This window comes from Coloeus monedula, assembly GCF_965178545.1.
Source record: "Coloeus monedula genome assembly, chromosome: 35".
In the NCBI taxonomy this organism is placed as follows: domain Eukaryota; kingdom Metazoa; phylum Chordata; class Aves; order Passeriformes; family Corvidae; genus Coloeus; species Coloeus monedula.
Window position 1 is genome coordinate 2,916,167 of NC_138815.1, and position 24,211 is coordinate 2,940,377.

General features: G+C 58.3%; 2 protein-coding genes across 2 annotated transcripts in view; one reads left to right on the forward strand and one right to left on the reverse strand.

Annotated features, from left to right (window-relative positions):
* The window catches only part of LIPE (lipase E, hormone sensitive type), a gene marked incomplete at its 3' end in the record, with an annotated part of 33,182 nt that extends 20,499 nt beyond the window's left edge, over positions 1-12,683 (forward strand). The window contains exons 7-10 of the mRNA XM_082299901.1: positions 1,594-1,821; positions 7,842-8,068; positions 11,124-11,382; positions 12,670-12,683. Of these exons, the coding sequence (XP_082156027.1) occupies positions 1,594-1,821; positions 7,842-8,068; positions 11,124-11,382; positions 12,670-12,683 (728 nt within the window). The remainder of the gene's footprint in view (positions 1-1,593; positions 1,822-7,841; positions 8,069-11,123; positions 11,383-12,669) is intronic.
* Positions 12,684-14,157: 1,474 nt separating this feature from the next.
* Positions 14,158-24,211, reverse strand: part of MEGF8 (multiple EGF like domains 8) — a gene marked incomplete at both ends in the record, with an annotated part of 109,719 nt that continues 99,665 nt past the window's right edge. The window contains 4 exons of the mRNA XM_082299902.1: positions 14,158-17,979; positions 19,865-19,982; positions 21,415-21,545; positions 23,202-23,372. Of these exons, the coding sequence (XP_082156028.1) occupies positions 14,158-17,979; positions 19,865-19,982; positions 21,415-21,545; positions 23,202-23,372 (4,242 nt within the window). The remainder of the gene's footprint in view (positions 17,980-19,864; positions 19,983-21,414; positions 21,546-23,201; positions 23,373-24,211) is intronic.

Below are 24,211 nucleotides of genomic sequence, written 5' to 3' on the forward strand. Positions count from 1 at the left end.
CCTACTGCTGGGCGCTGAGGCACTGCCGCCTCCTCGGTGGGTGCCCCGAGGGCGGTTTGGGGCAAATTCGGGGGGATTTGGGCAAATTTCGGGGGGTTTGGGGCAAATTTGGGCCGGTGGGATGGAGCTGAAAAGGGGTTTGGGGAGGTGAAAGGGTTAAAAAGAGTGGGGGAGGGGCTTGGAGGGGTCTGGGGGAGCGGTGGAGAAAATTTGGGGGGTTCTGGATGAAATTTGGGGGGTTCTGGAAAAATTTGGGGGGGATTTGGGGGGGTTTGAGGGGATTTTGGGGGGTTTTGGGGGGATTTTGGGGGGATTTGGCTGGTTTTGAGAGGATTTTGGGAGGATTTTGGGTGATTTTGAGGGGATTTGGGGGGTTTTGAGGGGATTTGGGTGGTTTTGAGGGATTTTGGGGGGTTTTGAGGGGATTTTGGGGGGTTTTGGGAGGATTTTGGGGGGTTTTGAGGGGATTTGGGTGGTTTTGAGGGGATTTTGAGGGGATTTTGGGGGGTTTTGAGGGGATTTTGGGGGGTTTTGAGGGGATTTTGGGGCATTTCTGCGCCTACTGCTGGGCGCTGAGGCACTGCCGCCTCCTCGGTGGGTGCCCCGAGGGCGGTTTGGGGCAAATTCGGGGGGATTTGGGCAAATCTGGGACAAATTTGGGGCAAATTTGGGGCATATTTAGGGAAAATTTGGGGAAAATTTGGGGAAATATGGGGTGGTTTGAGGTTTTTTTGTCCCCAGTGTCCCCAGTCCCATTTTTCCCCATTTTCCCCCAATTTTTTCCCAATTTCCCCCCATTTTTCCCCAACGTCCCCAATCCCATTTTTCCCCTTTTCCCCCCATTTTCCCCCAATCCATTTTTTCCCCGTTTTCCCCCATTTTTTCCCATTTTTCCCCAATTCCCCCCATTTTTCCCCAGTGTCCTTAATCCCATTTTCCCCATTTTTCCCATTTTCCCCATTTTCCCCCATTTCCCCCCAATCCCATTTTCCCCATTTTTCCCCATTTTTCCCAATTTCCCCCCATTTCCCCCCAATCCCATTTTTCCCCATTTTTCCCAATTTCCCCCCATTTCCCCCCAACCCAATTTTTCCCCATTTTACCCATTTTTTCCCATTTTCCCCCCAATCCCATTTTCCCCCATTTTTCCCAATTTCCCCCCATTTTCCCCCAATCCCATTTTCCCCATTTTCCCCCATTTTCCACAATTTCCTTCCATTTTTCCCAATTTCCCCCCATTTCCCCCAATCCAATTTTTCCCCATTTTACCCATTTTTTCCCATTTTCCCCCATCCCATTTTTCCCCATTTTCCCCATTTTTCTCAACTTTTTCCCCATTTCCCCCCATTTCCCCCCAATCCCATTTTTCCCCATTTTCCCCAATTTCCCCCCATTTTCCCCCAATCCCATTTTTTCCCAATTTCCCTCCATTTTCCCCCATTTCCCCCCAATCCAATTTTTCCCCATTTTACCCATTTTTTCCCATTTTCCCCCAATCCCATTTTTCCCCCATTTCCCCCCATTTCCCCCCAATCCCATTTTTTCCCGATTTCACCCGTTTTCCCCCCATTTTGCCCCCCGTTTTTTGCGCAGGCTCCACGGGCGAGCGCGTGTGCCTGGCGGGCGACAGCGCCGGGGGCAACCTGTGCCTGGGGGTGGCTCTGCGGGCGCTGGCCCTGGGCGTGCGCGGGCCGCAGGCGCTGCTCGCCGCCTACCCCGTGACGCTGGTCCGGGCGGCCGCGTCGCCCTCGCGGCTCCTGACGCTGCTGGACCCGCTGCTGCCGCTCGGGGTGCTGTGCCAGTGCCTGGGGGCGTACGCGGGTACGGGGGGAAAATGGGGGGAAAAACGGGGAAATCGGGAAAAATGGGGAATTGGGGAATTGGGGGAGCTGTGCCAGTGCCTGGGGGCGTACGCGGGTACGGGGGAATTGGGGGCAAAAACGGGGAAATCGGGAAAAATGGGGAATTGGGGAATTGGGGGAAATGGGGGAGCTGTGCCAGTGCCTGGGGGCGTACGCGGGTACGGGGGAATTGGGGGCAAAAACGGGGAAATCGGGAAAAATGGGGAATTGGGGAATTGGGGGAAATGGGGGGAAAAACGGGGAAATTGGGGAAAATGGGGAAGTGGGGAATTGGGGGGAAAAACGGGGGAATTGGGGGAATTGGGGAATTGGGGGAAATGGGGGAGCTGTGCCAGTGCCTGGGGGCGTACGCGGGTACGGGGGAATTGGGGGCAAAAACGGGGAAATCGGGAAAAATGGGGAATTGGGGAATTGGGGGAAATGGGGGAGCTGTGCCAGTGCCTGGGGGCGTACGCGGGTACGGGGGAATTGGGGGCAAAAACGGGGAAATCGGGAAAAATGGGGAATTGGGGAATTGGGGGAATTGGGGAATTGGGGAAAATGGGGGGAAAAACGGGGGAATTGGGGAAAATGGGGAATTGGGGAATTGGGGGAAATGGGGGAGCTGTGCCAGTGCCTGGGGGCGTACGCGGGTACGGGGGAATTGGGGGCAAAAACGGGGAAATCGGGAAAAATGGGGAATTGGGGAATTGGGGGAAATGGGGGCAAAAACGGGGAATTTGGGAAAAAATGGGGAATTGGGGAATTGGGGGAAATGGGGGAGCTGTGCCAGTGCCTGGGGGCGTACGCGGGTACGGGGGAATTGGGGGCAAAAACGGGGAAATCGGGAAAAATGGGGAATTGGGGAATTGGGGGAAATGGGGGAGCTGTGCCAGTGCCTGGGGGCGTACGCGGGTACGGGGGAATTGGGGGCAAAAACGGGGAAATTGGGAAAAATGGGGAATTGGGGGAAATGGGGGAAATGGGGGGAAAAACGGGGAAATCGGGAAAAATGGGGAATTGGGGAATTGGGGGAAATGGGGGGAAAAACGGGGGTATTGGGGAAAAATGGGGAATTGGGGAATTGGGGAATTGGGGGAAATGGGGGAAATGGGGGAAATGGGGGGAAAAACGGGGAAATTGGGAAAAATGGGGAATTGGGGAATTGGGGGAATTGGGGGAGCTGTGCCAGTGCCTGGGGGCGTACGCGGGTGAGAGGGGAATTGGGGGCAAAAACGGGGAAATCGGGAAAAATGGGGAATTGGGGAATTGGGGGAATTGGGGGAGCTGTGCCAGTGCCTGGGGGCGTACGCGGGTGAGAGGGGAATTGGGGGCAAAAACGGGGAAATCGGGAAAAATGGGGAATTGGGGAATTGGGGGAAATGGGGGGAAAAACGGGGAATTTGGGAAAAATGGGGAATTGGGGAATTGGGGGAAATGGGGGGAAAAACGGGGGAATTGGGGAAAATGGGGAATTGGGGGAAATGGGGGGGGAAACGGGGAAATTGGGAAAAATGGGGAATTGGGGAATTGGGGGAAATGGGGGTGCTGTGCCAGTGCCTGGGGGCGTACGCGGGTACGGGGGAATTGGGGGCAAAAACGGGGAAATTGGGAAAAATGGGGAATTGGGGAATTGGGGAAATGGGGGGAAAAACGGGGAATTTGAGGAAAATGGGGAATTGGGGAATTGGGGGGAATGGGAGGAAAAACGGGGAAATTGGGGAAAATGGGGAATTGGGGAATTGGGGGAAATGGGGAATTGGGGAAAATGGGGGGAAAAACGGGGGAATTGGGGAAAATGGGGAATTGGGGAAAATGGGGGGAAAAACGGGGAAATTGGGAAAAATGGGGAATTGGGGAAAATGGGGAATTGGGGAAAATGGGGGGAAAAACGGGGAATTTGGGGAAAATGGGGAATTGGGGAATTGGGGGGAAAAACGGGGAATTTGGGGAAAATGGGGAATTGGGGAATTGGGGGAAATGGGGGGAAAAACGGGGGAATTGGGAAAAATAGGGAATTTGGGAAAATGGGGAATTGGGGAAAATGGGGAAATGGGGAATTGGGAAAAATAGGGAATTGGGGAATTGGGGGAAATGGGGGGAAAAACGGGGAATTTGGGAAAAATGGGGAATTGGGGAAAATGGGGAAATGGGGAATTGGGGGAAAAATGGGGAAAAACGGGGGAATTGGGGAAAATGGGGAATTGGGGAATTGGGGGAGCTGTGCCAGTGCCTGGGGGCGTACGCGGGTGAGAGGGGAATTGGGGGGAAAAACGGGGAATTTGGGAAAAATGGGGAAGTGGGGAATTGGGGGAAATGGGGGGAAAAACGGGGAATTTGGGAAAAATGGGGAATTGGGGAATTGGGGGCAAAAACGGGGAAATCGGGAAAAATGGGGAAGTGGGGAATTGGGGGAAATGGGGGGAAAAACGGGGAAATTGGGGAAAAATGGGGAAGTGGGGAATTGGGGGAAATGGGGGGAAAAACGGGGAAATTGGGAAAAATGGGGAATTGGGGAATTGGGGGAAATAGGGGGAAAAACGGGGAATTTGGGGAAAATGGGGAATTGGGGGAAATGGGGGGAAAAACGGGGAAATTGGGAAAAATGGGGAATTGGGGGAAATGGGGAATTGGGGAATTGGGGGAAATGGGGGGAAAAACGGGGAAATTGGGAAAAATGGGGAATTGGGGAATTGGGGGAAATGGGGGAGCTGTGCCAGTGCCTGGGGGCGTACGCGGGTACGGGGGAATTGGGGGGAAAAACGGGGAATTTGGGAAAAATGGGGAAGTGGGGAATTGGGGGAAATGGGGGGAAAAACGGGGAATTTGGGAAAAATGGGGAATTGGGGGGAAAAACGGGGGAATTGGGAAAAATGGGGAATTGGGGGAAATGGGGAATTGGGGAATTGGGGGGAAAAACGGGGAAAAACGGAAAAATGGGGAATTGGGGACATTTGGGGCCATTGGAGGGATTTGGGATTTTTGGGGGGATTTTGGGGCGATCTGGGATTTTGGGGAATTGGGGATTTTGGGGCGATTTTGGGGCGATTTGGGATTTGGGGGGGATTTGGGGATTTTGGGAATTTGGGATTTTGGGAGGATTTGGGGGAAATTTGGGATTTTGGGAATTGGGGATTTTGGGGGAATTTGGGGGATGTTTGGGACTTTGGGAGGATTTTGGGGCGACTTGGGATTTTGGGGGGATTTTGGGGCGATTTAGGATTTTGGGGGGATTTTGGGAATTTGGGATTTTGGGGATTTGGGATTTTGGGGGGATTTTGGGGCGATTTGGGATTTTGGGGGGGATTTGTGGATTTTGGGAATTTGGGATTTTGGGAGGATTTTGGGGAAATTTGGGATTTTGGGGGGATTTGGGGAATTGGGGATTTTGGGGGGATTTTGGGGCAATTTAGGATTTTGGGGATTTGGGATTTTGGGAGGATTTTGGGGCGATTTGGGATTTTGGGGGGGGATTTGGGATTTTTGGGGGGGATTTTGGGGGGAATATTTGGGATTTTGAGGGGATTTTGGGGAGGATTTTGGGGCGATTTGGGATTTGGGATTTTTGGGGGTGGCTTTTGGGCCGATTCCGTGGGGTTTCGGTGCCATTTTGGGGCCGTTTCGGTTCTTTTTTAGGGACGTTGGGGGAGGGGTCCCCCAGCCCCCCCCCCGCGCAGGCCGCGGTGGGGGAGGGGCTGCTCCTCAGGGGGCTGCGGGGGGGGGCGGCCTGGCTGGGGGGGCTCCTGAAGGGGAGACCCCCCCCCAAAACAGGTGAGGAGGGGGGGAGGGGCTCAGCAATTTGGGGAGGGGGGGTCCCAAAAATTCCGGGGTCCCAAAAATGGGGGAGGGGTCCCAAAAAATGCGGGAGGGGTCCCAAAAATGGGGGAGGGGTCCTAAAAATTCCGGGGTGGGGGAGGGGTGCTAAAAATGGGGGAGGGGTCCCAAAAAATGGGGGAGGGGTCCTAAAAATGGGGGAGGGGTCCTAAAAATGGGGGAGGGGTCCTAAAAATGGGGGAGGGGTCCCAAAAATTTTGGAGGGATCTTAAAAATGGGGGAGGGGTCCCAAAAATGGGGGAGGGGTCCTAAAAATTGGGGAGGGGTCCCAAAAATGGGGGAGGGATCCTAAAAACTGGGGAGGGGTCCTAAAAATGGGGGAGGGGTCCCAAAAATTCCGGGGTGGGGGAGGGGCCCGAAAAATGGGGGAGGGGTCCCAAAAATTGGGGAGGGGGAGGGGTCCTAAAAATGGGGGAGGGGTCCCAAAAATTGGGGAGGGGGAGGGGTCCCAAAAATGGGGGAGGGGTCCTAAAAATTGGGGAGGGGTCCCAAAAATGGGGGAGGGGTCCCAAAAATGGGGGAGGGGTCCTAAAAATTGGGGAGGGGTCCTAAAAATGGGGGAGGGGTCCCAAAAATGGGGGAGGGGTCCCAAAAATTGGGGAGGGGGAGGGGTCCCAAAAATGGGGGAGGGGTCCCAAAATTCGGGGCTGGGGGTGGGGGAGGGACCCCAAAAATTTGAGGGGGGATTTTTGGGGGGATTTTTGGGTCGATTTTGGGGGATTTTGGGGTCGATTTTGGGTCAGTTTTGGGGTCAATTTTGGGGTCAATTTGAGGGGATTTGGGGGGATTTTGGGGTCGATTTCAGGGTCGATTTTGAGGTCGATTTTGGGGGCATTTTTGGGGAATTTTTAGGGATTTTGGGGTCGATTTGGGGTCAATTTTGAGGTCAGTTTGGGGGGATTTTGGGGGATTTTGGGGTCGATTTCAGGGTCGATTTTAGGGTCAATTTGGGGGGAATTTGGGGGATTTTTGGGTCGATTTTGAGGTCGATCTTGGGGGCATTTTTTGGGGAATTTTTAGGGATTTTGGGGTCGATTTGGGGTCAATTTTGGGGTCGATTTTGAGATCAGTTTGGGGGATTTTGGGGTCGATTTCAGGGTCCATTTTGAGGTCAATCTTAGGGGCATTTTTAGGGATTTTGGCATCGATTTGGAGTCGATTTTGGGGTCAATTTCAAGGTCGATCTTAGGGGCATTTTGGGGGAATTTTTAGGGATTTTGGGGTTGATTTTGGGGTTGATTTGGGCGGAATTTGGGGGATTCTGGGGTCGATTTCAGGGTCGATTTTGAGGTCAATTTGGGGGGAATTTGGGGGATTTCGGGGTCGATTTGGGGTCGATTTTTGGGTTGATTTGGAGCCAATTTCAGAGTCAATTTTGAGGTCGATTTGAGGGGATTTGGGGGGATTTTGGGGTCGATTTGGGGCCAATTTCAGAGTCGATTTTGAGATTCATTTGGGGGGATTTGGGGGCATTTTGGGGCCAATTTTGGGGTCAATTTTGGGGTCGATTTCAGGGGATTTGGGGGAATTTTGGGGTTGATTTCGGGGTCGATTTTGAGGTCCATCTTGGAGGCATTTTTGAGGAATTTTTAGGGATTTTGGGGTCGATTTGGGGTCGATTTCGGGGTGAATTTTGAGGTCGATTTGGGGGGATTTTGGGGTTCATTTCGGGGTAGATTTTGGGGTCGATTTGGGGAAATTTGGGGGATTTTGGGGTCGATTTTGAGGTCGATTTGGGCGGAACTTTTGGGGGAATTTTTGAGGATTCTGAGGCCGATTTTGAGATCGATTTGGGGGGATTTTGTGGTCAATTTGGGGTCGATTTCAGGGTCGATTTTGAGATCGATTTGGGGGGATTTTGGGGTCGTTTTGGGGTCAATTTTGAGGTCAATTTGAGGGGAATTTGGGGGATTTTGTGGTCGATTTTGTGGTCGATTTGGGGTCAGTTTTGGGGTCGATTTTGGGGTTGATTTTGGGGTCGATTTTGAGGTCGATTTGGGGGCATTTTGGGGTCGATTTCGGGATCGATTTGGGCGGAATTTGGGGGATTTTGGGGTCGATTTTGGGGCCGATTTTGAGGTCGATTTGGGGGCAATTCGGGGCGGGTTTTTTTTTTATGGGTGGGGGGGTTCCTCAACCCTCCCCCCCCCCCATTTCATTTTCCAGACGCGGCCTCCAACGCGGGTGGGGGAGGGGCTGAGGACCCCCCCGAGGACCTCCCCGAGGACCCCCCCCGGTTTTTGGGGTACCCCGAGGGGTTCCGGCCCCTCCGCACCCAGGGCCCCCCCGCGAGGTTCGGGGAGATCCCCCCGAGACCCCCCCGGGACCCCTTCATGTCCCCCCTGCTGGCCCCGGACGCGATGCTGGGGGGGCTCCCCCCCGTGCACTTGGTGGTGAGTGACCCCTCCCCCCCCCAAAAAATACCCCAAGGGGGGGACCCCTCCCCAAAAAAAAATCCCCCCCCCCCCAAAATAAAAACCCCCAAAAAACCCCGGAATTTCCCCCCAAAAAGGGACTCAAAAACCGTCCCCAAACCAGCCCCGAATCAACCCCAAAAACCTCCGGATCCGCCCCAAATCCCCCCGAAACGGCCCCAAAATCGACACTCCCTGACCCCAACCCACCCCCCAAACTTCCCAAAATCCCCCCAAAATGCTCCCAGCCTCCCCCCATAACCCCCTGTAACTGCCCAAATCCCCCCCAAATCCTCGTTTTCCCCCCAAATGCCCCCCCAAAATCCCCCTTTTTCCCCCCCAATCCCCTTTATTCCCCCCAAATCCCCCTTTTTCTCCCCAAAATCCCCCTTTATTCCCCCAAATCCCCTTTATACCCCCCCAAATGCCCCAAAATCCCCCCAAATGCCCAAAACTCCCCCTTTATTTCCCCCCAAATCCCCCTTTTTAGCCCCAAATGCCCCAAAATCCCCCTTTTTCTCCCCCAAATCCCCCTTTATTACCCCCAAAATCCCCCCTTGTTCCCCCCAAATCCCCTTTATCCCCCCCAGATGCCCCAAAATCCCCCTTTAGTCCCCCCAAAATCCCCCTTTTCCCCCCAAATCCCCTTTTTTCCCCCCCAAATGCCCAAAACTCCTCCTTTTTCCCCCCAAATCCCCTTTATTCCCCCCCAAATGCCCCAAAATCCCCCCTTTTCCCCCCAGATCTCCTTTATTCCCCCCCAAATGCCCCAAAATCCCCCTTTATTCCCCCCCAAATGCCCAAAACTCCTCCTTTTTCCCCCCAAATCCCCTTTATCCCCCCCAAATGCCCCCAAATCCCCCTTTAGTGCCCCCAAAATCCCCCTTTTTCCCCCCAAATCCCCTTTATTCCCCCCCAAATGCCCAAAACTCCCCCTTTATTTCCCCCCAAATCCCCCTTTTTAGCCCCAAATGCCCCAAAATCCCCCTTTTTCTCCCCCAAATCCCCCTTTATTACCCCCAAAATCCCCCCTTGTTCCCCCCAAATCCCCTTTATCCCCCCCAAATGCCCAAAACTCCTCCTTTTTCCCCCCAAATCCCCTTTATCCCCCCAACCCCCCCCCCAAATTCCATTTTTCCTCCCCACATCCCCCCAAATCCCCTTTATTCCCCCCCAAATGCCCCAAAATCCCCCTTTCCCCCCCCCAATCCCCTTTATTCCCCCCAAATCCCCCTTTTTCTCCCCAAAATCCCCCTTTTTCTCCCCAAAATCCCCCTTTAGTCCCCCCAAAATCCCCCTTTATTCCCCCCAAATCTCCTTTATCCCCCCCCAAATGCCCCAAAATCCCCCCTTTCCCCCCCCAAATCCCCTTTATCCCCCCCCAAATCCCCCTTTAGTCCCCCCAAATCCCCCTTTTTCCCCCAAATCCCCTTTATCCCCCCCCAAATGCCCCAAAAGCCCCCTTTAGTCCCCCCAAAATCCCCCTTTTTCCCCCCAAATCCCCTTTATCCCCCCCCAAATGCCCCAAAATCCCCCTTTAGTCCCCCCAAAATCCCCCTTTTTCCCCCAAATCCCCTTTATACCCCCCCAGATGCCCCAAAATCCCCCTTTTTCCCCCCCCAAATGCCCCAAAATCCCCCTTATTCCCCCCAAATCCCCCTTATTCCCCCCAAAATCCCCCTTTTTCTCCCCAAAATCCCCCTTTAGTCCCCCCAAATCCCCCTTTTTCCCCCAAATCCCCTTTATCCCCCCCCAAATGCCCCAAAATCCCCCTTTAGTCCCCCCAAAATCCCCCTTTTTCCCCCCAAATCCCCTTTATCCCCCCCCAAATGCCCCAAAATCCCCCTTTAGTCCCCCCAAAATCCCCCTTTTTCCCCCCAAATCCCCTTTATATCCCCCCAAATGCCCCAAAATCCCCCTTTAGTCCCCCCAAAATCCCCCTTTTTCCCCCCAAATCCCCTTTATCCCCCCCCAAATGCCCCAAAATCCCCCTTTAGTCCCCCCCAAATCCCCCTTTTTCCCCCAAATCCCCTTTATCCCCCCCCAAATGCCCCAAAATCCCCCTTTAGTCCCCCCAAAATCCCCCTTTTTCCCCCCAAATCCCCTTTATCCCCCCCCAAATGCCCCAAAATCCCCCTTTAGTCCCCCCAAAATCCCCCTTTTTCCCCCCAAATCCCCTTTATATCCCCCCAAATGCCCCAAAATCCCCCTTTAGTCCCCCCAAAATCCCCCTTTTTCCCCCCAAATCCCCTTTATCCCCCCCCAAATGCCCCAAAATCCCCCTTTAGTCCCCCCAAAATCCCCCTTTTTCCCCCAAATCCCCTTTATACCCCCCCAGATGCCCCAAAATCCCCCTTTTTCCCCCCCCAAATGCCCCAAAATCCCCCTTATTCCCCCCAAATCCCCCTTATTCCCCCCAAAATCCCCCTTTTTCTCCCCAAAATCCCCCTTATTCCCCCCAAATCCCCTTTATTCCCCCCAAATCCCCTTTATCCCCCCCCAAATGCCTCAAAATCCCCCTTATTCCCCCCAAAATCCCCCTTTTTCTCCCCAAAATCCCCCTTATTCCCCCCAAATCCCCTTTATTCCCCCCAAATCTCCTTTATCCCCCCCCAAATGCCCCAAAATCCCCCTTATTCCCCCCAAAATCCCCCTTTATTCCCCCCAAATCCCCTTTATTCCCCCCAAATCCCCTTTATCCCCCCCCAAATGCCTCAAAATCCCCCTTTTTCCCCCCCAAAATCCCCCTTTATTCCCCCCAAATCCCCTTTATTCCCCCCAAATCCCCTTTATTCCCCCCAAATCCCCTTTATCCCCCCCCAAATGCCCCAAAATCCCCCTTATTCCCCCCAAAATCCCCCTTTAGTCCCCCCAAAACCCCCCTTTATTCCCCCCAAATCCCCTTTATCCCCCCCCAAATGCCCCAAAATCCCCCTTATTCCCCCCAAAACCCCCCTTTATTCCCCCCAAATCCTCCTTTATCCCCCCCCAAATGCCTCAAAATCCCCTTTTTTCCCCCCAAAACCCCCCCCAGGCCTGCGCCCTGGACCCCATGCTGGACGATTCGGTGGCCCTGGCGCGGCGGCTGCGGGGGCTGGGCCGGCCCGTGACGCTTCGGGTGGTCCCGGGGGTCCCTCACGGCTTCCTGAGCCTGGCCCCGCTGAGCCCCGAGTGCCGCCGGGCCGGGGGGCTCTGCGCCAGGATCCTCCGCGAGGAGCTGCAGCCCCCTCCCCAAATCACGCCCCGCCTCAGCCTGGGGGGCTGCGGGGCTCTGGGGGGCTGCGGGACCGACAGTTTGGGGGGTCTGGGGGACTTCGGGGGGTCCCGCAGGGAGAGTTTGGGGGGTTTGGGGGTCCTGGGGGGGTCTCGGAGGGAGAGTTTGGGGGGTCTGGGGGTCCTGGGGGGGTCTCGGAGGGAGAGTTTGGCTCTGGGGGGCTCCAGGAGGGAGAGTTTGGGGGGTCTGGGGGACTTCGGGGGGTCCCGCAGGGAGAGTTTGGGGGGTTTGGGGGTCGTGGGGGGGTCCCGCAGGGAGAGTTTGGCTCTGGGGGGCTCCAGGAGGGAGAGTTTGGGGGTCCCGGGGGGTTTGGGGGGGTCTCGGAGGGAGAGTTTGGGGGGTTTGGGGGTCGTGGGGGCCTCCAGGAGGGAGAGTTTGGGGTTGGGGGGCTCCAATTTGGGGGATTTGGGGGTCCCGGGGGGGTTCCGGAGGGAGAGTTTGGCTCTGGGGGGCTCCAGGAGGGAGAGTTTGGGGGGTTTGGGGGTCCTGGGGGGCTCTCGGAGGGAGAGTTTGGCTCTGGGGGGGTCTCGGAGGGAGAGTTTGGGGGGTCTGGGGGTCCTGGGGGGGTCTCGGAGGGAGAGTTTGGGGGTCCCGGGGGGTTTGGGGGTCCCGAGGGTCTCCAGGAGGGAGAGTTTGGGGTTGGGGGGCTCCAATTTGGGGGTGCTGGGGGGCTCCAGGAGGGAGAGTTTGGCCCTGGGGGGCTCCAATTTGGGGTTGGGGGTGTCCAGGAGGGAAAGTTTGGGGGTCCCGGGGGGTTTGGGACCCCCCCGGAGAGAGAATTTGGGGTCTGGGGTCTCGTGTTTTGGGTCGGGGGTCCCAAGGAGGGAGAGTTTGGGGGGGTCCCATTTGGGGGTCTCGAGGATGGAAAATTTGGGGGTGTCCAGGAGGGAGAATTTGGGGTCTGGGGGCTCCGATTTGGGGTCTGGGGGCTCCGATTTGGGGGTCCCGGAGTCCCCCAGGAGGGAGAATTTGGGGTCTGGGGGCTCCGATTTTGGGTCTGGGGGCTCCGATTTTGGGTCTGGGGGCTCCGATTTGGGGGTCCCGGGGGGGGAGGGGAGGGGAAGGGACCCCCCGGGACCCCCAAATTTGGGGGGTGCCCCCCCCCGGCGCCGCAGCGGCCCCGCGGGGCGCGAGGTGGGGTCGTGAGCCCCCTCCCCTAATTAATGAACGACGCCTAATTAGCGAGCTCGAATGAAGCCCCTTGCCTTAATTAGCGAGCCCTAATTAAGCCCCCTCCCCTAATTAAGCCCCTTAATTAAAACCCCCCGCATTAACCCACCCTAATTAAGCTCCCTCCCCTAATTAGCAACCTCTAATTAAGCTCCCTCCCCTAATTAACAACCCATAATTAAGACCCTTCCCCTAATTAACACCCCTTCCCCTAATTAGAGCCCCCTCCCCAAATTGGGGCTTTTTCACCCCAAAAAAGGGGGGGGGGGGGGAGGGGAATCAGCGTTTCTTGAGGGTGGGGGAGGGGAAGGACCCCTCCCCAAATTCTGGGACCCCTCCCCAAATTCCGGGACCCCTCCCCAAAATAAAGAAAGCTTTGAAGACCCCTCCCCCCTCTTTTTTGGGTGGTCTTTTGGCGCCAAAATCTCCCCAAAATCTCCCCAAACTGGGGGTGTTTTTTCCTAAATTGGGGAAATTTTTTTCCTTAAATTTGGGGGGTTTCCCCAAAAAATTGGGGGTTTTACACCAAAAGTTAGGATTTTTCCCCAAAATTGGGATATTTTTTTCCTCCAAAATTTGGGATTTTCCTGAAAATTTGGGATTTTTACCCCCAAATTCGGGATTTCCTCCCAAAAACGACCCTGGACCTCAAAAATTGGGATTTCGTCCCCAAACCCCCCCAAAATTCCCGACTTCCTCCCCAAATCGTCCCAAAATCGCCCCAAAACTCGGGATTTCCTCCCAAACCCGACCCCAAATACCCCAAAAATTCGGGATTTCCTCCTAAAAATGTCCCAGAATCCCCTAAAAATTCGGGATTTCCTCCCCAAACCGACCCCAAATCCCCCCAAAATTCGCTATTCCCCCCCAAACCTCCCCAGAATCCCCCCAAAATTCGGGATTTCCTCCCAAAACCCCCCCAAAATTCGGGATTTCCTCCCAAAACCGACCCCAAATCCCCCAAAATTCGGGATTTTCTCCTAAAAACGACCCTGGATCCCCTAAAACTTCGGGATTTCTTCCCAAACCCGTCCCCAAATCCCCCCAAAATTTGGGATTTTGCCCCAAAACCGACCCCAAATCCCCTAATAATTCGCGATTTCCTCCCAAAAATTCGGGATTTCCTCCTAAAAACCGACCCTGGATCCCCTAAAAATTCGGGATTTCCTCCCAAACCCGTCCCCAAATCCCCCCAAAATTTGGGATTTTGCCCCAAAAACGACCCCAAATCCCCCAAAAATTCGCGATTTCCTCCCAAAACCCCCCCAAAATTCGGGATTTCCTCCCAAAACCGACCCCAAATCCCCCAAAATTCGGGATTTCCTCCTAAAAACGACCCTGGATCCCCTAAAAATTCGGGATTTCCTCCCAAACCCGACCCCAAATCCCCCCAAAATTTGGGATTTTGCCCCAAAAACGACCCCAAATCCCCCAAAAATTCGCGATTTCCTCCCAAAACCCCCCCAAACTTCGGGATTTCCTCCCAAGTACCCCCCAAAATCCGGGATTTCACCCCCAAAATTCGCGATTCCCCCCCAGACCTCCCCAGAATCCCCCCCAAAACCACCAACTCCAACTCCCGGAACTCCCCAAAATGGGTTTTTTTCCCCGTTTTTCGGGTTTTTCACAGCCCCATGGAGGTCAATTCCAGCGCCCCTCCCCCTCCCCCGCCCCCCTTGCGGAGCGGGACCCCCGCCCCTCCCCCCGGGGCCGCCCCCGCCCCCAATTCCTGGAGCCGGAGGGTGACGAGCGCCGAGCCCAGCGCGGCTCGGGGGGGCCCCCCGGGAGCCCCGGGCAACTGAAGCAGCAGCGTGGCCACCGCGGCCACCCCGTCCTCGGTGGGCTCCAGCGTCACCGGCCCCGCCCCCACCCCCAATTTCGGGGCTCCCCCCCCAAATTTGGGAGGTCCCGAGCTGGGTTTGGGGGGTCCCGAGAGGATTTTGGGGGCGCGGGGGGGGTCGAAAGGGGAATTTTGGGGGGCCGGGCGCGACTTTTGGGGGTCCGAGAGGGAATTTTGGGGGCCGAAATGGGAATTTGGGGGGTCCCGAGGTGGGGGTTGGGGGGTTTGGTGGCCCAGGTGGGAGTTTGGGGGGTCCACGGGGGAGTTTTGGGGGTCCCGCCCCTGCAGGGGGGAATTTTGGCCCCCGAATTTGCCGTTTTGGCCGCTCAGGTGGAAGTTTTGGTGGCCCAGCTCTGGATTTTGGTGGCCCGGTTGGCGAGTTTGGTGGCCCAGCTCCGAATCTTGGCGGCCAACCTTCAAATTTGGGTGGCCCACCCCCAGATTTTGGTTGCCTGACCCCAAATCTTGGTAGCCCAGTGCCCGATTTTGGTTGCCCAGCGCCAAATTTTGGTTGCCTGAGGCCAAACTCCGCTCTCCTGACCCCAAATCTTGGTAGCCCAAGGCCCGATTTTGGCTGCCTGACCCCAAACTTTGCTCTGCAGACCCCACATTCTGGTAGCCAACCCCCAAATTTTGGTTGCCGGACCCCAAATTCCTCTCTCCCGACCCCAAATCTTGGTAGCCCAGCGCCCTATTTTGGTTGCCCGACACCAAATTCCTCTCTCCAGACCCCAAATTCTGGTAGCCAACCGCCAGATTTTGGTAGCCGAGCCCAGAATTCCGCTGGCCCAGCTCAAAATTCTGGTAGCCCAAGGCCCGGTTTTGGTAGCCGAGGTGCGGACAGTGCTGGAAGCACACGGTGACCCTGGCGAAAGGCCTGGCGGCCATCTTGGACATCTCCTGGCGGTGCCGCCGCCGCTCGTGGCGAGCGTCCAGGCCCTGCTTGGCCTTCCAGAGCAGGACGCAGACGGCCAAAAAGAGGAAGAAACAGGAAAAAAAGACGGAAAAAAACACGAAAAGGTCGATGTGGGCTTGGTCCTGCCGGAAAAAAAGGAGCCCCTGGGACGGCTCTGGACCACCCAGGACCAGCAGGTAAAAGCGAGTGGACTTCAGGGGGTGGCCGGAGTGGGGGTAGGTGAGCACCAGGCGGTCCCGGACGCCTCGGACCACCAGGGCCGGCACGGGCTCGGCGATGGTCAGGTAGGTGACCAAGCCTTGGGCTCGCTCCTCCAGGAGCCTGGGGGGCCCCGGGGGCTGCTGCGGGCTGGGGGAGGGGTGGGGGTGGCCAGAGTGGTCACTGGGGGGGGGTTGGGGGTGGCCGGCGAGTTTGGGGTGGGAGGGATGAGAGGTTTGGCCGGTGAAACCGGTTTGGCCACTAGGGTTGGCTCCGGGACCAGCAGGAGCTCTGGGGTCACCAGTTTGACCAGTAAAAGCGGTTTGGCCACTGGGGTTGGCTCCGGGACCAGCAGGAGCTCCAAAAGCTCTGGGGTCACCAGTTTGACCAATAAAACCTGTTTGGCCACTGGGGTTGGCTCCAGGACCACCAAAAGCTCTGGGGTCACCAGTTTGACCAGTAAAACCGGTTTGGCCACCGGGGTTGGCTCCAGGAGCTCTGGGGTCACCAGCTTGACCAGTAAAACCAGTTTGGCCACTGGGGTTGGCTCCGGGACCACCAGGACCTCCGGGACCACCAGCTTGACCAGTAAAACCAGTTTGGCCAGTGGGACCAGCCCCAAGACCTGCAGAAACTCTGGGGTCATCAGCTTGACCAGTGAAACCAGTATGGCCAGTTTGGCCACCGGGGTTGGCTCCTGGACCACCAAAAGCTCTGGGGTCACCAGCTTGACCAGTAAAACCAGTTTGGCCAGTATGACCAATGAAATCACCTCTGGGACCTCCAGCAGCACCAGTAAAACCAGTATAACCAGTTTGGGTGCTGGGATTGGCTCCTGGGCCTCCAAGAGCTCTGGGGTCACCAGTAAAACCAGTAACCCCAGTGGGACCAGTGGGAGCAGCCCCACCCTCACCAGTGCCACCAGTGCCACCAGTGCCAAAGATCCCAAAGGCCCCAAAGCTCCCAGTTCCAGTCCCAAAGGCGTCATCACCAGTGCCACCAGTGCCACCAGTGCCACCAGTTCCTGAAGTCCTCAAGGTGCCACCACCAGTGCCACCAGTGCCGAAGGTCCCAGCACCACCAGTGCCACCAGTTCCTGAAGTCCTCAAGGTGCCACCACCAGTGCCACCAGTGCCGAAGGTCCCAGTTCCACCAGTGCCACCAGTGCCGAAGGTCCCAGTTCCAGTGCCACCAGTGCCGAAGGTCTCACTTCCACCAGTGCCACCAGTTCCTGAAGTCCTCAAGGTGCCACCACCAGTGCCACCAGTGCCGAAGGTCCCAGTACCAGTCCCGAAGGTCCCAGTTCCAGTGCCACCAGTCCCGAAGGTCCCAGCTTCAGTCCCACCAGTGCCACCAGTGCCGAAGGTCCCAGTTCCAGCACCACCAGTCCCGAAGGTCCCAGTTCCAGTCCCGAAGGTCCCAGTTCCAGCACCACCAGTCCCGAAGGTCCCAGTTCCAGTGCCACCAGTCCCGAAGGTCCCAGAACCAGTGCCGAAGGTCCCAGAACCAGTCCCACCAGTGCCACCAGTGCCGAAGCTCCCAGAACCAGCCCCGAAGCTCCCAGAACCAGTCCCACCAGTGCCACCAGTGCCGAAGCTCCCAGTTCCAGCACCACCAGCCCCGAAGCTCCCAGTTCCAGCCCCGAAGCTCCCAGAACCAGTCCCACCAGTCCCACCAGCCCCGAAGCTCCCAGTTCCAGCCCCACCAGTCCCACCAGCCCCGAAGCTCCCAGTTCCAGCCCCGAAGCTCCCAGTTCCAGTCCCACCAGTCCCACCAGCCCCACCAGCCCCGAAGCTCCCAGTTCCAGCCCCGAAGCTCCCAGTTGCAGCCCCGAAGCTCCCAGAACCAGTCCCACCAGTCCCACCAGCCCCGAAGCTCCCAGTTCCAGCCCCACCAGTCCCACCAGCCCCGAAGCTCCCAGTTGCAGCCCCGAAGCTCCCAGTTCCAGCCCCACCAGTCCCACCAGCCCCACCAGCCCCGAAGCTCCCAGTTGCAGCCCCGAAGCTCCCAGTTCCAGCCCCGAAGCTCCCAGTTGCAGCCCCGAAGCTCCCAGTTCCAGCCCCGAAGCTCCCAGTTCCAGTCCCACCAGTCCCACCAGTCCCACCAGCCCCGAAGCTCCCAGTCGCAGCCCCGAAGCTCCCAGTTGCAGCCCCCCCGGCCGCGAAGGCGCCGCCGGGCGCCTGCACCCTGACGCGGTGCCAGCCCGTGGCCGGCTCCACGTCCACGGCGAAGGTGTCGTACGAGGTGGCCACGAACAGGTCCACGACGCCGAAGGTGACGTCCAGCGTCACGCGGATGTCCACGTTGGTGAACTTGGGCTGCACGGCGAAGGGCACCGAGCGGCCGGGCGGCAGCGGCCGCCGCTGCGGCGGGGGAAAGCAGTGGCTCTGCGACGCCGGGTCCAGGCAGTACTCCTGCTCCACGGCCAGTAGCCGGTAGCACTGCTGGCCACCCACCGGGTGGCCCTGGAAGGAGTCGCGGCACTTGGAGCACTGCGGCGACACGGCGAGGGGAGGCGTGAGGGTGGAGAAGGGCGTGGAGGTCACCGGGGGTGGTGGGGAGGGGTTTGGGACCACCCTGGGGGGACTGGGTGGTCAAGGAACGAGGTGGCCCCATGGCCACGTGGCCACCAAGAGACCCTGGAGAAGGTTCTGGAGCCGGCCTGGGACTTGGGGACACCAAAATGTCACCATGGAGGTCACCGGGGGTGGTGGGGAGGGGTCTGGGACCACCTTGGGGGGACTGGGTGGTCAAGGAACGAGGTGGCCCCATGGCCACGTGGCCACCAAGAGACCCTGGAGAAGGTTCTGGAGCCACTCCAGGGCTTGGGGACATCAAAATGTCACCATGGGGTCATTGTTGGGGTCACTGAGGTCACCGGGGGTGGTGGGGAGGGGTTTGGGACCACCCTGATGGGACCAGGAGGTCGGGGAACAAGGTGGCCCCATGGCCACGTGGCCACCAGGACACTCTGGAGAAGGTTCTGGAGCCGGCCCAGGGCTTGGGGACACCAGAATGTCACCATGGGGTCATTGTTGGGGTCACTGAGGTCACCGGGGGTGGTGGGGAGGGGTCTGGGACCACCTTGGGGGGACTGGGTGGTCAAGGAACGAGGTGGCCCCATGGCCACGTGGCCACCAAGAGACCCTGGAGAAGGTTCTGGAGCTGGCCCAGAGCTTGGGGACACCAAAATGTCACCATGGGGTCATTGTTGGGGTCACTGAGGTCACCTGGGGTGGTGGGGAGGGGTCTGGGACCACCTTGGGGGGACTGGGTGGTCAAGAAATGAGGTGGCCCCATGGCCACGTGGCCACCAAGAGACCCTGGAGAAGGTTCTGTCCCAAATTCCCCCGATTTTCCCGTTTCCTCCCCATTTTTGCCCGCTTTCCCCCCGTTTTTCCCAAATTCCCCCCAGTTTTCTGTATTTTTTCCTGTTTTTCCCCATTTTCACTCCCTGGGTATCCCCAGTGTCCCTGAATTCCCCATTTTCCCCCCACTTTCCTCCCAATGTCTCAAATGTTCCCATTTTTCCCCCAAATTTTTGCATTTTCCCCCAATTTTCCTCAAATTTTCCCATTTTCCCCCAAATTTTTGCATTTTCCCCCAATTTTCCTCAAATTTTCCCATTTTTCCCCAAATTTTTGCATTTTCCCCCAATTTTCCTCAAGTTTTCCCATTTTTTCCCCAAATTTTTGCATTTTCCCCCAATTTTCCTCAAATTTTCCCATTTTTTCCCAAACTTTTGCATTTTGCCCCAATTTTCCCCAAATTCCCCATTTTTCTCTCTCCCCAGGTGTGCCCGGGTGGGCCCAGGTGTCCCCAGTGCCCCCAGATATTCCAATTTTCCCCATTTTCCCCATTTTTTGCCAATTTTCCCCTGCTTTTGCCAATTTTTCCCTGTTTTCCCCCATTTTCCACTCCCCAGGTGTGCCCAGGTGTGCCCGACACCCCCATTTCACCCAATATTCCCATTTTTCCCTTTTTTCCTGTTTTTTTCCTAATTTTTCCCATTTTTCCCCCGATTCCCCCATTTTCCACTCCCCAGGTGTGCCCAACCCCCCCATTTCCCCCAATATTCCCATTTTTCCCCTTTTTCCCCCATTTTTTCTCTTTTTTTCCCAATTTTTTCCTTTTTTTCCCATTTTCCCCCCATTTTCCCCACTTTTCCCCCGATTCCCCCATTTCCCCACTGCCCAGGTGTGCCCAGGTGTGCCCAGGTGTGCCCAACCCCCCCATTTCCCTCAATACTCCAGTTTTTCCCTTTTTTCCTTTTTTTTCCCTCTTTTTCCTCATTTTTTCCCAATTTTCCCAATTTTTCCCCGTTTCCCCCCATTTTCCACTGCCCAGGTGTGCCCAGGTGTGCCCAGGTGCCCTCACCTGGTGCCGGTAGCAGTCGCGGCGCTCGGGGCAGGGGCTGCTCTCGGTGTTGTTCTGGCACGGGCAGCCGGTGCCGTCCAGCTCGTTGCAGGTGTTGGCGTGGCCGTTGCACTGGCACCTGTGGGGGCACACCTGGGCAGGTAAGGGACCCGCCTGGGCACAGGTAACACTCACCTGGCACAGGTAACTCACACCTGGTACAGGTAACTCACACCTGGCACAGGTAACACTCACCTGGCACAGGTAACACCTGGCACAGGTAACACTCACCTGGCACAGGTAACACTCACCTGGCACAGGTAACTCACACCTGGTACAGGTAACTCACACCTGGCACAGGTAATTCACACACCTGGCACAGGTAACACTCACCTGGTACAGGTAACTCACACCTGGCATAGGTAATTCACACACCTGGCACAGGTAACGCTCACCTGGCACAGGTAACTCACACCTGGCACAGGTAACACAGCTGGCACAGGTAATTCACACACCTGGCGCAGGTAACACTCACCTGGCACAGGTAACTCACACCTGGCACAGGTAATGCTCACCTGGCACAGGTAACTCACCTGGCACAGGTAACTCACACCTGGCACAGGTAACTCACACCTGGCACAGGTAATTCACACACCTGGCACAGGTAACACTCACCTGGCACAGGTAACACAGCTGGCACAGGTAATTCACACACCTGGCACAGGTAACACTCACCTGGCACAGGTAACTCACACACCTGGCACAGGTAACACTCACCTGGCACAGGTAACTCACACACCTGGCACAGGTAACTCACACCTGGCACAGGTATCACTCACACCTGGCACAGGTATCACTCACCTGGCGCAGGTGGCACTCACCTGGTGCAGGTATCACTCACCCCTGGCACAGGTATCACTCACCTGGCGCAGGTATCACTCACCTGGCACAGGTATCACTCACCTGGCGCAGGTGGCACTCACCTGGTGCAGGTGCCATCCAGCAGGAAGTAGCCGGGCCGGCAGGGGTAACTCACCCCTGGCACAGTGTCTCACCTGGCACAGGTATCACTCACCTGGCGCAGGTATCACTCACCCCTGGCACAGTGTCTCACCTGGCACAGGTATCACTCACCTGGCGCAGGTATCACTCACCCCTGGCACAGGTATCACTCACCTGGCACAGGTATCACTCACACCTGGCACAGGTATCACTCACCTGGCATAGGTGGCACTCACCTGGCACAGTGTCTCACCTGGCACAGGTAACACCTGGCACAGGTATCACTCACCTGGCACAGGTATCACTCACCCCTGGCACAGGTATCACTCACCTGGCGCAGGTATCACTCACCTGGCGCAGGTGGCACTCACCTGGTGCAGGTATCACTCACCTGGCACAGGTATCACTCACCTGGCGCAGGTGGCACTCACCCCTGGCACAGGTATCACTCACCTGGCACAGTGTCTCACCTGGCACAGGTATCACTCACCCCTGGCACAGGTATCACTCACCTGGCACAGTGTCTCACCTGGCACAGGTATCACTCACCTGGCGCAGGTGGCACTCACCTGGTGCAGGTGCCATCCAGCAGGAAGTAGCCGGGCCGGCAGCTGTCGCAGCGGTCGCCCACGCTGTTGTTCTGGCAGCCCACGCACACGGCCTGCGCCTCGCCCGGGCCCTCGGCCACCCACGTGGGGATCTGACGGGGGCGCCAGCGCCGCTCAGGTGTGTGCCCAGGTGTGCCCAGGTGTGCCCAGGTGTGCCCAGGTGTGCACCCAGGTGTGCCCAGGTGTGCCCCAGTAACTCCCAGGTGTGCCCAGGTGTGCCCAGGTGTGCACCCAGGTGTGCCCAGGTGTGCCCCAGTAACTCCCAGGTGTGCCCAGGTGTGCCCAGGTGTGCCCAGGTGTGCACCCAGGTGTGCCCAGGTGTGCCCCAGTAACTCCCAGGTGTGCCCAGGTGTGTGCCCAGGTGTGTGCCCAGGTGTGCCCAGGTGTGTGCCCAGGTGTGCCCAGGTGTGCCCCAGTAACTCCCAGGTGTGCCCAGGTGTGCCCAGGTGTGTGCCCAGGTGTGCCCAGGTGAGTTCCCACCACCCCAGGTGTGCCCAGGTGTGTGCCCAGGTGTGTGCCCCAGTAACTCCCAGGTGTGCCCACGTGTGAGCCCCAGTAACTCCCAGGTGTGCCCAGGTGTGCCCAGGTGTGCCCAGGTGTGTGCCCCGGTGTGTGCCCAGGTGTGGCCAGGTGTGTGCCCAGGTGTGCCCCGGTAGCTCCCAGGTGTGCCCAGGTGTGTGTCCAGGTGTGTGCCCCGGTAACTCCCAGGTGTGCCCCAGGTGTGAGCCGAGGTAGTTCCCAGGTAGTTCCCAGCTGTGCCCAGGTGCATCCCCACCCCCCCAGCTGTGCCCAGGTGAGTCCCCGCCCCCTCCCAGCTGTGCCCAGGTGAGTCCCTGCCCTCTCCCAGGTGTGCCCAGGTGTGTCCCCACCCCCCCCAGCTGTGCCCAGGTGAGTCCCTGCCCTCTCCCAGGTGTGCCCAGGTGTGTCCCCACCCCCCCCAGCTGTGCCCAGGTGAGTCCCTGCCCCCCCCAGCTGTGCCCAGGTGAGTCCCTGCCCCCTCCCAGCTGTGCCCAGGTGCGTCCCCGCCCCCCCCAGGTGTGCCCAGGTGAGTCCCTGCCCCCTCCCAGCTGTGCCCAGGTGCGTCCCTGCCCCCCCCAGGTGTGCCCAGGTGTGTCCCCACCCCCCCCAGCTGTGCCCAGGTGCGTCCCTGCCCCCCCCAGGTGTGCCCAGGTGCATCCCCACCTCCCCCAGCTGTGCCCAGGTGCGTCCCTGCCCCCCCAGGCGTGCCCAGGTGTGTCCCCACCCCCCCCAGCTGTGCCCAGGTGAGTCCCTGCCCCCTCCCAGGTGTGCCCAGGTGAGTCCCCACCTCCCCCAGCTGTGCCCAGGTGCATCCCCACCCCCCCAGCTGTGCCCAGGTGAGTCCCCGCCCCCTCCCAGCTGTGCCCAGGTGAGTCCCTGCCCCCCCAGGTGTGCCCAGGTGAGTCCCCACCCCCCCCAGCTGTGCCCAGGTGAGTCCCTGCCCCCTCCCAGATGTGCCCAGGTGTGTCCCCACCCCCCCCAGCTGTGCCCAGGTGAGTCCCTGCCCCCTCCCAGATGTGCCCAGGTGTGTCCCCACCTCCCCCAGCTGTGCCCAGGTGAGTCCCCACCCCATCCCAGCTGTGCCCAGGTGAGTCCCTGCCCCCTCTCAGATGTGCCCAGGTGAGTCCCTGCCCCCCCCAGGCGTGCCCAGGTGTGTCCCCACCCCCCCCAGCTGTGCCCAGCTGTGCCCAGGTGCGTCCCCACCCCCCCAGGTGTGCCCAGGTGCTCACCAGGTGCGGCTCCAGGGGGTACCTGTGGGGGTCGCCGCGGTGCCGCTCCAGCTCGGCGCGGCTGACGCAGACGTCGGCGCGGTGGCGGCAGAAGGAGCGGCAGGTGAGGCAGGTGCCCCCCCCCAGCGCCGAGCCCACGAACAGCGGGCGGCAGCGCTGGCACTGCGGGCCCTGCGCAGGTGAGGGCACAAGGTCACAAAGGGGAGCCCAGGTGAGCTCAGGTGAGCTCAGGAGGTCAGAAAACAGAGCCCAGGTGAGCTCAGGTGAGCCCAGGTGAGCCCAGGTGAGGGCACAAGGTCACAAAGGGGAGCCCAGGTGAGCTCAGGAGGTCAGAAAACAGAGCCCAGGTGAGCCCAGGTGAGCCCAGGAGGTCAGAAAAGGGAGCCCAGGTGAGCTCAGGTGAGCTCAGGTGAGGGCACAAGGTCACAAAGGGGAGCACAGGTGAGCTCAGGTGAGGGCACAAGGTCACAAAGGGGAGCACAGGTGAGCTCAGGTGAGCTCAGAAGGTCAGAAAACAGAGCCCAGGTGAGCTCAGGTGAGCTCAGGAGATCACAAAAGGGAGCCCAGTTGAGCCCAGGTAAGGCCAGACAGTCAGAAAAAGGAGCCCAGGTGAGCCCAGGTGAGCCCAGGTGAGCTCAGAAGGTCACAGAAGGGAGCCCAGGTGAGCCCAGGTGAGCTCAGGTGAGCTCAGGTGAGCTCAGGTGAGCCCAGGTGAGCCCTGCCCTGGCTCACCCACGCCCCTCCCGCCCTGCCCCACCCCCCAGGACCCCACCTGGAAGCCAGGTGAGCCCCCATAGCCCCCCAGCCCCCAGCTGGTGGCCAGGTGAGCCCCCATAGCCCACCTGAGCTCACCTGAGCCCCCCACACCCCAGCTGGTGGCCAGGTGAGCCCCCCATAGCCCACCTGAGCTCACCTGAGCCCCCCACAGCCCACCTGAGCCCCCCAGACCCCAGCTGGTGGCCAGGTGAGCCCCCCATAGCCCCCCAGCCCCCAGCTGGTGGCCAGCTGAG